This window comes from Leptonotus elevatus, chromosome 13 (genome assembly GCF_054856555.1).
Source record: "Leptonotus elevatus isolate MCC_2025b chromosome 13, RoL_Lele_1.0, whole genome shotgun sequence".
Classification (NCBI taxonomy): Eukaryota; Metazoa; Chordata; class Actinopteri; order Syngnathiformes; family Syngnathidae; genus Leptonotus; species Leptonotus elevatus.
The window spans coordinates 11,601,668-11,614,269 of NC_141251.1; the positions used below are offsets into that span (position 1 = coordinate 11,601,668).

Sequence of the window (12,602 nt, forward strand, 5' to 3'; positions counted from 1 at the left end):
TTTTTCGATAGTAAAGGCGAATTTTGCGACTAATATTCAGCAGTGGATTTTATGTCATGTATGTATTTGTACAGGTATCGCTGGTTTCCTGCTTTTTTTTGCAGCGAGCCACACATGTCACAACATTAGTTTTGCTATTAAGTCATATTTTCCTGTTTATGTAATTTACCGGTATGCCCCTTTAAAACTCGTCTTGTGTCGTAGAGTAGGATGAGTCACTCGAATGCCTCATACGTCACATGACAGCAATTACAGTTCACGAGCTCAGTTCCACCGTAGTTCATGAGCGAAAATCACAACTGACGAAAATCACTTTGGAATTCAGTTGAATTCGAGGATATCCCAAGGAGCCGAGGGGCCAGCGTCAAGGGTTGCTGCAACCGGCGTTGCATATACTCAAGCTCCTACTGTCGAAGAATCATCACATTATTTCATGGAGGCCGTTTTGAACTGCAGACCTGAGGATTTGGAAGATTATTACGGTTTATTAGGATGCGATGAGTTGTCATCGGTAGGTTATTTCCCGGTATGTTTGTCCCGTGGTTGATTGTGAGTTGTGTACTGTACCACAAAACAAATTGTTGAGCAAATGAGAAGTGAAAGTCAGCATAATTATGTGTATCAAGAGTTTAACTCATCCACTGCCGAGTTCCCCATAATATTGTGTCCTGTGAAAATATAAGCACTGAACCTACCAAAAGAAAGAGTACACTCCTCTTTCACCACAAAAACTTAGTCTGTACATGTTCTGTTCTTAAATTAGCTACTGGTGGCTTCATGCAAGCGACCACTTTCTTTCAGTTAAGCACTACATCAAAACCAAAAGGTAAGCAAAGCTGCACTGGAGTTTGTTGGATGCACAGATTAGCGTTAGCTTCTGGTATTGTACACACTGAACACTTGATTGATCTGTGCGGTTGGTAGCATAAGTTTGGTGTAGTGATGGACAAATGAAGCTTCATGAAACACTTTCAATATTTTTGTGACTCCTCTAGATGGCAGTGAAAAATTTAACAATTTCCATGCACTAGCCTTTATATTTAAACCAAGAGCACCATCTAGAGGGGTAAAAAATATCACAAGCGCTTCATGAAGCTTCATTTCCCCGTAACTACTTTGGGGATGTGGTAGGTGTTGCATGTCGTCTTTTTCTGGGGCATTGAGTGCGCTACACAGTTCACAGCCATATTTATCAACTGATTTTTCGCAAAATCCAGCCACCTGTAGCTCATTCAGGCCTTTTTTCTTGCAGACAGAACAGATTCTTAACGAATACAAAATTAGAGCCTTGGCATGCCACCCAGACAAGAACCAAGACAACCCCAAAGCAGGTACAATTGTTGAATACTGTGACATTTTTTTATTCATATAAAAAAAATAATTTAATTATTATATGTTTGTTGAGTATATCAGAATCAGCTTTATTGGCTACGTATGTAAAACACACAAATAATTTGTCTTTAGTTATAACCCGTCCCAAGAAACATAAAAATAGAAATGACCAACAGAGGGCGACAGACCGGGAAGCCTGGCGGGCCGCTGTCAACGCCTCGAGTTTCAGAAACTTTAACATGGGAAAAAAATTAAAGATAACAGGAAATGTGGGGAAAGTATTTGTATATTTGTTAATGTTTTAAAATGTTGCTCTCTTCTACCAGTATTTCTTTATTCTCTTTCTGACAGTGGCAGAGTTTCAAAAGCTACAAGAAGCCAAAGAGGTTTTATGCAGTGAGACTAAAAGACAAAACTATGATCTATGGAAGAGAAGTGGAGTTGCTATCCCATTCCATGATTGGCAAGCCTTAAATGACTCTGTCAAAACGGTGCGTGAGGTTTTACTTTTTCATGTTTGTGAGGGAAACCCGTACCATGATCTGACTTGAAAAAAAATGTTTGCAGTCAATGCATTGGGCTGTGAGAAATAAGAAGGAACCCATGCTGGAGGCTGCAAAGGCAGAAACACAAATCGCTTCAGAAGCTAAGGATTGTCAGCAGGAAGCCCCGGGGATGTCCTCAAGTGAAGCCACGCTATCCTCAGGTAATCCCCATTCATTCAACTACATTCATGAAAAACCATTTACTGGTCATCGTGTAGATATTTGGCTTGCGGGTGAAGTTTCAGCTAGAGAACAGCAAGTTATGCAAAACATACTAAAAACAAAACGTATGGATTCAATAGCTCAAATTACGTCCACTTATAAAGGTTATAGTGCGCCGTACGTTCATCCTGAAATTTCACCCAAAAGGTTATGAGCCACTTTTAATTTAACTTTTTGCTCTCTTCATCTAGGCGATCACTGCCATCGTCGTTTCCGCTGGGCTGCTGACTCACCATCTTGCCTGCTGCAGAAGTTCCGGAATTATGACATTTGAATACGTCACGCGGTTACTTCGAGAAGTGTTGTTTTTTGCGGTCATGATCAAGCTATGATGTCGTTCTTTAAGTGGATATGTCAAGTCTGGATTCTTACCAAATCATATGGATGTTGAATCCCAAATTCTATATTGTCAACTATATCAAGAAAAATGGAGGAACATAGATGCTGTTACACTTTTAGTTTTATAAAAGACACAATAACATTAAATTAAACTGTTAATGTGAATTGTTTACATTTTGCTTGTTGTTCATTAATATGTGCCTTGCAACTGGTGTCCAATCCAGGATGTCTTGCCCAGTCAGTTCGGAAGGCTGGAGCTCAACTACTGTATGACCTTAATTAGGATGAATGGTATAGAAAATGGATGGAAGTATACTTGACCTATTGTCAAAAGAGATGTAGTAATTAGAATGTGTCCAATTCTGGGTGTTGTTTATTGTATCTCCATTCTCACTGCACATATGCACAACTTTTTTTTTCTTTTAAAATGACACAGACAAAAAGTCCTTGTGGATATTCTCTTTTATCCAGGTCAATTATTTCTCATGGCATTGAATCAATTGCTACTGGAAACAAACAGCAACAACAAAATAATTTATTTGATAAAAAAATATATATATATTTAAATAGTCACCGAAATTGAAAATGTTTGTGACGGGAGTTTTGACGTGTGTCCGAGAGAGCTGCAGTCCTGGATGTTTTTTTTTATGCCCCCCTCTTTGAACACAGCTGAGAGGCTCCTGCAGAACGTAATTATGAGCTGATGATTTGAAAAACCTGGGTTGGAGGCAGGATGAAAACATGCAGGACTGCGGATTTCTAGGACCAAACTTGCCTATCCCTTTGCTAGACAGTGTCGAACAGACGCAAGAGCAATATTTGAAGCGCCCAGTACATGTCGTCGTAACACCGTGACGTCACGTGCGGTATATATTTTTTTTAAAAAAGGGGAAAAAAGCCCAAAAGCACTACTGGTGCTGCTGTTTCTTGTCGGGTGCGGTGGCGCGCACCTGTAATCCAAGCTACCGGGAGGCCGAGGCTGACGGATCGTTTGAGCTCAGGGGTTCTGAGCTGCAGCGGACTATGTCGAGCGGGTGTCCGCGCTAAGTTCGGTGTCGATATGGTGCTCTCGGGGGAGCTCGGGACCACCAGGTCGCCTAAGGAGGGGTGCACCGGCCCAGGTCGGCAACGGAGCAGGTCAAAGCCCCCGTACCGCTCAGTAGCGGGATCGCGCCTGTGAATAGACGCTGCAGTGCAGCCTGAGCGATACAGTGAGACACAGTCTTTTAAAATGAGTCCTCTTTACCAAAAAAACACACAATACGGCACATAATGTGTGTACATCAAGTAACATTCTTTTAGTACATTTCTTCTTCAATAAAAATCAGTTTTTGTATGTACTACATTGCCTCCCCGTGGAGAAAAGTGGCAACTACAATGTTTTTACATTGTTTTGGGTACTGATTGGACTATATGACACGGCAGGACTTCCGACTTCCGGGGTTTCACCCATTAACTTCGTTTCCGTTTCCGGTTTGCGATGTGTGGGCCGTGTCCCAGTACTTGCACTTCCGCCTTAGTGCCCCTTGATTGCGCGTCCCTGTCGATGGGTGAGGCTGCGAGTGTTTAGCCGAGACGCCCTCCCGCCGATGAGCGGAAGCGCGCGGTTGGGGGGCTGATGTGTAAAACCCGGAGGTCGGAAGTCTGTGGCATCTACTCCATTGGTCGATATAGACAATATTTTTAAAATTCATCCATGAATAATAATTTTAGGTTTATGAAAACAAATGTTCCCACTGTAACAAGAAACAGCAATGAAACAATTAGCACAAACAAAAAATAACTTTAAATTTAATTTTAACTTTATTTGACACTCAATTTGGTCAGCAGGGGGGTGGGACAAAAGAAAAATGACATTTTAGGGGGTACTCCATAATTATTTGGTATTTTCAAAACTATTTTCAAGCATTTCATTCCTCTTAGTTTAATTTTTTATTTTTTTTTTAGATTTGGTCCCAGGACAAGTACATTTACTCAAAAACCGCATGTTTTAGTATTTTGTATGTGGATTATTTAAAATTTGATGTGTGGGGCGTAAAATGTCCCCCAATTCTGGAATGGATGATTAATAAACGAATTTGCTCCTGGAATTATTGTGCCGACAGCCGTATTTAAAGCGCCCAGTAAATATCGCCATTACACCTACTGACGTCATATGTATTTAAGTCAAAACCACTACTCATACTGCTGATTTTCGCCGGGTGTGGTGGCGCGCGCCTGTAATCCAAGATACCGGGAGGCTGAGACTGTCGGATCGTTTGAGCTCAGGGGTTCTGAGCTTCAGCGGACTATGTCGAGCGGGTGTCCGCGCTAAGTTCGGTATCGATATGGTGCCCCCGAGGGAGCTCGGGACCACCAGGTCGCCCAAAGAGGGGTGCACCGGCCCAGGTCGGCAACGGAGCAGGTCAAAGCCCCCGTACCGCTCAGTAGTGGGATCGCGCCTGTGAATAGACGCTGCAGTGCAGCCTGGGCGATACAGTGAGACGCATTCTTTTAAAATTAATACTCTTTACACGAAAGACGCACATAATTTGTTTACATCAAGTAACATTATTTTAGTCAATTTCTTTTTTCATAAAAATACGTTTTTGTATGTGCTACACTGCCTTCCCGTGGAGAAAAGTGGCAACTACAATGTTTTTACATTGCTTTGGGTACTGATTTAATGGAGTCGATGCCACGGACTTCCGGGTTTCACACATCAGCGTCGTTTCCAGCAACCGATGGCCGCGTTCCAACACCCGCATCCCCACTCCTGCTCGCGCGCACGGTGTCTCAACTCTCTGAAAGGCTTCGGACAACTGAGACAGACACACTACACACTCGCACCCGTCGACGGGAAAGCGCAACAGGGGCACAAAGGCGGAAGCGCATGACTGGGACACGGCACACGTCTTAAACAGGAAACGGAAACAAAGCTGATGTGTGGAAAACCAGGAAACTCGGGTGTCCCGTCTCCTCCGTGGCATGTACTCCATTGGTCGATATAGACAGTCTTTTTAAAATGTGTCCATGAATAATAATTTTATGTTTATGAAAACAAATGCTCCCACGGTTACAATAAACAGCAATGAAACAAATAGCACAAACCAAAAATAACTTTAAATTTCATTTTAACTTTATTTGAGACTCAATTTGGTCTGCAGGGGGGTGGGACAAAAGAAAAATGACATTTTAGGGGGTACTCCAGACTTATTTGGTATTTTCAAAGCTATTTTCAAGCATTCATTCCTCTTAGGTTTTTTTTTATATATATTTTTAGATTTGGTCCCAGGACAATACATTTACTCAGAAACTGCATGTATTTTGTATGTAGATTACTTAAAATTTGATGGGTGGGACGTAAACTCTCCCCCAATTCTGGGATGACCCTCAACTTTTTATTTATTTTCTTTTTAAATAATGACACCGACAAGAAATGGACGTTCTCATTTATCCAGGTCAATTATTTCTCAGGGTATTAATTAACTAATTTGCTCCTGGAATTATTGTGCCGACAGCACTATTTAAAGTGCCCAGTAAATGTCACCATAACACTTACTGACGTCATATGCATTTAAGTCAAAAGCACTACTCATACTGCTGATTTTCGCCGGGTGCAGTGGCGCGCACCTGTAATCCAAGCTACCGGGAGGCTGAGACTGTCGGATCGTTTGAGCTCAGGGGTTCTGAGCTGCAGCGGACTATGTCGAGCGGGTGTCCGCGCTAAGTTCGGTGTCGATATGGTGCTCCCGGGGGAGCTCGGGACCACCAGGTCGCCTAATGAGGGGTGCACCGGCCCAGGTCGGCAACGGAGCAGGTCAAAACCCCCGTACCGCTCAGTAGTGGGATCGCGCCTGTGAATAGACGCTGCAGTGCAGCCTGAGCGATACAGTGAGACGCAGTCTTTTAAAATTAATACTTTTTACATAAAAGACACACATAATTTGTTTACATCAAGTAACATTCTTTTAGTCAATTTCTTTTTTCATACAAATCAGTTTTTTAATGTCCTACACTGCTTCCCTGTGGAGAAAAGTGGCAACGACAACACATTTACGTTGCTTTTGAGTACTGGTTTAATAGGGTATATCTATGCCACGGATTTACGAAAGTCACAAACAAATTTACACATATCGTTTCCAGCCAATGCTGCGACACTCAGGTCGCGTCCCAACACTCGCATCACCACCCCAGCTCCCCCCAACGCGAGCGCGCAAGGGCGTCTCAGTTCTCTGAAATGCTTCGGAGACCTGAGACACACTACACACTCGCACCCATCGAGGGGAACGCGCAACCGAGGGGCACAAGTGCAAGCAACCGGACGCGGCCCACACGTCGCAAACAGCAACCGAAAGCAGAGCGAGTGTGTGACACCCGGAAGTCCCGCCTCCTCCCTGGCACATACCCCATTGGTTGGGGAAGCCACCACTTTACTTCCATTATCCGACAAATTGTACAGCTGTCCTCCCATTCACCTTATTTTCAGAGCTCTGAGAAAAAAAAGAAAAAAAGTATGACGGTATTAAATGTTACATTGAAACCGCATGTTTTAGTATTTTGTATGTGGATTATTTAAAATTTGATGTGTGGGGCGTAAAATGTCCCCCAATTCTGCAATGACCCTCCCCCTTAATGAACTCATTTGCTCCTGGAATTATTGTGCCGACAGCGCTATTTAAAGCGCCCAGTAAATGTCGCCATTACACCTACTGACGTCATATGCATTTAACTCAAAAGCACTACTCATACTGCTGATTTTCGCCGGGTGTGGTGGCGCGCGCCTGTAATCCAAGATACCGGGAGGCTGAGACTGTCGGATCGTTTGAGCTCAGGGGTTCTGAGCTGCAGCGGACTATGTCGAGCGGGTGTCCGCGCTAAGTTCGGTGTCGATATGGTGCTCCCGGGGGAGCTCGGGACAACCAGGTCGCCTAATGAGGGGTGCACCGGCTCAGGTCGGCAACGGAGCAGGTCAAAGCCCCCGTACCGCTCAATAGTGGGATCGCGCCTGTGAATAGATGTTGTAGTGCAGCCTGAGCAATACAGTGAGACGCAGTCTTTTAAAATTAATACTCTTTACATAAAAGACACACATAATTTGTTGACATCAAGTAACATTCTTTTAGTCAATTTCTTTTTTCATAAAAATACGTTTTTGTATGTGCTACACTGCCTTCCCGTGGAGAAAAGTGGCAATGACAACACATTTACGTTGCTTTTGAGTACTGGTTTTCCATACATAATGTTTTACGTTGCGTTGATACTGGTTTAATAGGGTTTATCTTTGCCACGGACTTACGAAAGTCACAAACAAACTTACACGTTCCGTTTCCAGCCAATGCTGCGACACTCAGGTCGCGTCCCAACACTCGCATCCCCACCCCTGCTCGCCCCCAACGCGAGCGCACAAGGGCGTCTCAGTTCTCTGAAATGCTTCGGAGAACTGAGACACACTACACACTCGCACCCATCGAGGGGAACGCGCAACCGAGGGGCACAAGTTCAAGCAACGGGACTCGGCCCACACGTCGCTAACAGCAACCGAAAGCAGCACGGGTGTGTGACCCCCGGAAGTCCCGCCTCCTCCCTGGCACATACCCCATTGGTTGGGGAAGCCACCACTTTACTTCCATTATCCGACAAATTGTACAGCTGTCCTCCCATTCACCTTATTTTCAGTGCTCTGAGAAAAAAAAGAAAAAAAGTATGACAGTATTAAATGTTACATTGAAACCGCATGTTTTAGTATTTTGTATGTGGATTATTTAAAATTTGATGTGTGGGACATAAAATGTCCCCCAATTCTGCAATGACCCTCCCCTTAATGAACTAATTTGCTCCTGGAATTATTGTGCCGACAGCGCTATTTAAAGCGCCCAGTAAATGCCGCCATTACACCTACTGACGTCATATGCTTTTAAATCAAAACCACTATTTGTGTGGCATTTCTTCGCCGGGTGCGGTGGCGCGCGCCTGTAATCCAAGCTACCGGGAGGCGGAGGCTGTCGGATCGTTTGAGCTCAGGGGTTCTGAGCTGCAGCGGACTATGTCGAGCGGGTGTCCGCGCTAAGTTCGGTGTCAATATGGTGCTCCCGAGGGATCTCGGGACCACCAGGTCGCCTAAGGAGGGGTGCACCGGCCCAGGTCGGCAACGGAGCAGGTCAAAGCCCCCGTACCGCTCAGTAGTGGGATCGCGCCTGTGAATAGACGCTGCAGTGCAGCCTGAGCAATACAGTGAGACACAGTCTTTTAAAATTAATACTCTTTACATAAAAGACACACATAATTTGTTTACATCAAGTAACACTCTTTTAGTCAATTTCTTTTTTCATAAACATCCGTTTTTGTATGTGCTACACTGCCTTCCCGTGGAGAAAAGTGGCAACTACAATGTTTTTACATTGCTTTGGGTACTGATTTAATGGAGTCGATGCCACGGACTTCCGGGTTTCACACATCAGCGTCGTTTCCAGCCACCGATGGCCGCGTTCCAACACCCGCATCCCCACTCCTGCTCGCGCGCACCGTGTCTCAACTCTCTGAAAGGCTTCGGACAACTGAGACAGACACACTACACACGAGCACCCGTCGACGGGAACGCGCAATAGGGGCACAAAGGCGGAAGCGCATGAACTGGGACGCGGCACACGTCGCAAACAGGAAACGGAAACAAAGCTGATGTGTGGAAAACCAGGAAGTCGGGTGTCCCGCCTCCTCCGTGGCATATACTCCATTGGTCGATATAGACAGTCTTTTTAAAATGTGTCCATGAATAATAATTGTATGTTTATGAAAACAAATGCTGTCTACAGTTACAATAAACATCAATGAAACAAATAGCACAAACCAAAAATAACTTTAAATTTAATTTTAACTTTATTTGTGACTCAATTTGGTCTGCAGGGGAGTGGGACAAAAGAAAAATGACATTTTAGGGGTACTCCAGACTTATTTGGTATTTTCAAAGCTATTTTCAAGCATTCATTCCTCTTAGTTTTTTATATATATTTTTTTTTTAGATTAGGTCCCAGGACAATACATTTACTCAGAAACTGCATGTATTTTGTATGTGGATTACTTAAAATTTGTGGGTGGGACGTAAAATCTCCCCCAATTCTGGGATGACCCTCAACTTTTTATTTATTTTCTTTTTAAATAATAATGACACCGACAAGAAGTGGACGTTCTCATTTATCCAGGTCAATTATTTCTCAGGGCATTAATTAACTAATTTGCTCCTGGAATTATTGTGCCGACAGCACTATTTAATGCGCCCAGTAAATGTCACCATAACACCTACTGACGTCATATGCATTTAAGTCAAAAGCACTACTCATACTACTGATTATCGCCGGGTGTGGTGGCGCGCGCCTGTAATCCAAGATACCTGGAGGCTGAGACTGTCGGATCGTTTGAGCTCAGGGGTTCTGAGCTGCAGCGGAATATGTCGAGCGGGTGTCCGCGCTAAATTCGGTGTCGATATGGTGCTCCCTGGGGAGCTCGGGACCACCAGGTCGCCTAAGGAGGGGTGCACCGGCCCAGGTCGGCAACGGAGCAGGTCAAAGCCCCCGTACCGCTCAGTAGCGGGATCGCGCCTGTGAATAGACGCTGCAGTTCAGCCTGAGCAATACAGTGAGACACAATCTTTTAAAATTAATGCTCTTCACATAAAAAACACACATAATTTGTTTACATCAAGTAACATTCTTTTAGTCAATTTCTTTTTTCATAAACATCCGTTTTTTAATGTCCTACACTGCTTCCCCGTGGAGAAAAGTGGCAACGACAACACATTTACGTTGCTTTTGAGTACTGGTTTAATAGGGTATATCTTTGCCACGGACTTACGAAAGTCACAAACAAACTTACACGTTCCGTTTCCAGCCAATGCTGCGACACTCAGGTCGCGTCCCAACACTCGCATCACCACCCCAGCTCCCCCCAACGCGAGCGCGCAAGGGCGTCTCAGTTCTCTGAAATGCTTCGGAGACCTGAGACACACTACACACTCGCACCCATCGAGGGGAACGCGCAACCGAGGGGCACAAGTGCAAGCAACGGGACGCGGCCCACACGTCGCAAACAGCAACCGAAAGCAGAGCGGGTGTGTGACACCCGGAAGTCCCGCCTCCTCCCTGGCACATACCCCATTGGTTGGGGAAGCCACCACTTTACTTCCATTATCCGACAAATTGTACAGCTGTCCTCCCATTCACCTTATTTTCAGAGCTCTGAGAAAAAAAAAGAAAAACAGTATGACGGTATTAAATGTTACATTGAAACCGCATGTTTTAGTATTTTGTATGTGGATTATTTAAAATTTGATGTGTGGGGCGTAAAATGTCCCCCAATTCTGCAATGACCCTCCCTCTTAATGAACTCATTTGCTCCTGGAATTATTGTGCCGACAGCGCTATTTAAAGCGCCCAGTAAATGTCGCCATTACACCTACTGACGTCATATGCATTTAACTCAAAAGCACTACTCATACTGCTGATTTTCGCCGGGTGCGGTGGCGCCCGCCTGTAATCCAAGCTACCGGGAGGCGGAGGCTGTCGGATCGTTTGAGCTCAGGGGTTCTGAGCTGCAGCGGACTATGTCGAGCGGGTGTCCGCGCTAAGTTCGGTGTCGATATGGTGCTCCCGAGGGATCTCGGGACCACCAGGTCGCCTAAGGAGGGGTGCACCGGCCCAGGTCAGCAACGGAGCAGGTCAAAGCCCCCGTACCGCTCAGTAGTGGGATCGCGCCTGTGAATAGACGCTGCAGTGCAGCCTGAGCGATATAATGAGACACAGTCTTTTAAAATGAATACTCTTTACATAAAAGACACACATAATTTGTTTACATCAAGCAACATTCTTTTAGTCAATTTCTTTTTTCATAAACATCCGTTTTTGTATGTGCTACACTGACTTCCCGTGGAGAAAAGTGGCAACTACAATGTTTTTACATTGCTTTGGGTCCTGATTTAATGGAGTCGATGCCACGGACTTCCGGGTTTCACACATCAGCGTCGTTTCCAGCCACCGATGGCCGCGTTCCAACATCCGCATCCCCACTCCTGCTCGCGCGCACCGTGTCTCAACTCTCTGAAAGGCTTCGGACAACTGAGACAGACACACTACACACGAGCACCCGTCGACGGGAACGCGCAATAGGGGCACAAAGGCGGAAGCGCATGAACTGGGACGCGGCACACGTCGCAAACAGGAAACGGAAACAAAGCTGATGTGTGGAAAACCAGGAAGTCGGGTGTCCCGCCTCCTCCGTGGCATATACTCCATTGGTCGATATAGACAGTCTTTTTAAAATTTGCCCATGAATAATAATTGTATGTTTATGAAAACAAATGCTGTCTACAGTTACAATAAACAGCAATGAAACAAATAGCACAAACCAAAAATAACTTTAAATTTAATTTTAACTTTATTTGAGACTCAATTTGGTCTGCAGGGGGGTGGGACAAAAGAAAAATGACATTTTAGGGGTACTCCAGACTTATTTGGTATTTTCAAAACTGTTTTCAAGCATTCATTCCTCTTAGTTTTTTAAATATATATTTTTAGATTTGGTCCCAGGACAAGTACATTTACTCAGAAACTGCATGTATTTTGTATGTGGATTACTTAAAATTTGTGTGTGGGACGTAAAATCTCCCCCAATTCTGGGATGACCCTCAACTTTTTATTTATTTTCTTTTTAAATAATGACACCGACAAGAAGTGGACGTTCTCATTTATCCAGGTCAATTATTTCTCAGGGCATTATTGTGCCTACAGCACTATTTAAAGCGCCCAGTAGATGTCACCATAACACCTACCGACGTCATATGCGTTTAAGTCAAAAATACAATTTGTGTGGCATTTCCTCGCCGGGTGCGGTGGCGCGCGCCTGTAATCCAAGCTACCGGGAGGCTGAGGCTGTCGGATCGTTTGAGCTCAGGGGTTCTGAGCTGCAGTGCACTATGTCGAGCGGGTGTCCGCGCTAAGTTCGGTAACGATATGGTGCTCCCGAGGGAGCTCGGGACCACCAGGTCGCCTAAGGAGGGGTGCACCGGCCCAGGTCGGCAACGGAGCAGGTCAAAGCCCCCGTACCGCTCAGTAGTGGGATCGCGCCTGTGAATAGACGCTGCAGTGCAGCCTGAGCAATACAGTGAGACACAGTCTTTTACAATTAATCCTCTTT

The 12,602-nt window shown here is 44.9% G+C and overlaps 1 protein-coding gene and 8 non-coding genes across 12 annotated transcripts in view; all 9 read left to right on the plus strand.

The window, feature by feature from the left end:
• The window catches only part of dnajc12 (DnaJ (Hsp40) homolog, subfamily C, member 12), a 35,741-nt gene extending 33,131 nt beyond the window's left edge, over window positions 1-2,610 (plus strand). For 2 of the 4 annotated variants that reach the window (XM_086092544.1, XM_086092546.1), the window contains 4 exons: window positions 1,253-1,331; window positions 1,684-1,823; window positions 1,900-2,038; window positions 2,291-2,610. In XM_086092544.1, coding sequence (XP_085948670.1) covers window positions 1,253-1,331; window positions 1,684-1,823; window positions 1,900-2,038; window positions 2,291-2,373 — 441 coding nt within the window. In that variant the 3' untranslated portion in view covers window positions 2,374-2,610. Of the gene's footprint in view, window positions 1-134; window positions 527-1,252; window positions 1,332-1,683; window positions 1,824-1,899; window positions 2,039-2,290 lie in introns of those variants that run through there. The other 2 variants (XM_086092542.1, XM_086092543.1) reach the window with 2 other exon arrangements.
• A 757-nt stretch (window positions 2,611-3,367) lies between these two features.
• Window positions 3,368-3,666, plus strand: LOC147163833 (signal recognition particle RNA). The gene has a single exon (XR_015096982.1).
• A 968-nt stretch (window positions 3,667-4,634) lies between these two features.
• On the plus strand, window positions 4,635-4,933 carry LOC147163834 (signal recognition particle RNA). The gene has a single exon (XR_015096992.1).
• Window positions 4,934-6,029: 1,096 nt separating this feature from the next.
• Window positions 6,030-6,328, plus strand: LOC147163835 (signal recognition particle RNA). Its single transcript, XR_015096998.1, has one exon.
• An 852-nt stretch (window positions 6,329-7,180) lies between these two features.
• Window positions 7,181-7,479, plus strand: LOC147163836 (signal recognition particle RNA). Its single transcript, XR_015096994.1, has one exon.
• Window positions 7,480-8,369: 890 nt separating this feature from the next.
• On the plus strand, window positions 8,370-8,668 carry LOC147163837 (signal recognition particle RNA). Its single transcript, XR_015096981.1, has one exon.
• A 1,099-nt stretch (window positions 8,669-9,767) lies between these two features.
• Window positions 9,768-10,066, plus strand: LOC147163838 (signal recognition particle RNA). The gene has a single exon (XR_015096987.1).
• Window positions 10,067-10,919: 853 nt separating this feature from the next.
• On the plus strand, window positions 10,920-11,218 carry LOC147163839 (signal recognition particle RNA). Its single transcript, XR_015096983.1, has one exon.
• A 1,069-nt stretch (window positions 11,219-12,287) lies between these two features.
• On the plus strand, window positions 12,288-12,586 carry LOC147163840 (signal recognition particle RNA). Its single transcript, XR_015096991.1, has one exon.
• Window positions 12,587-12,602: the final 16 nt, after the last annotated feature.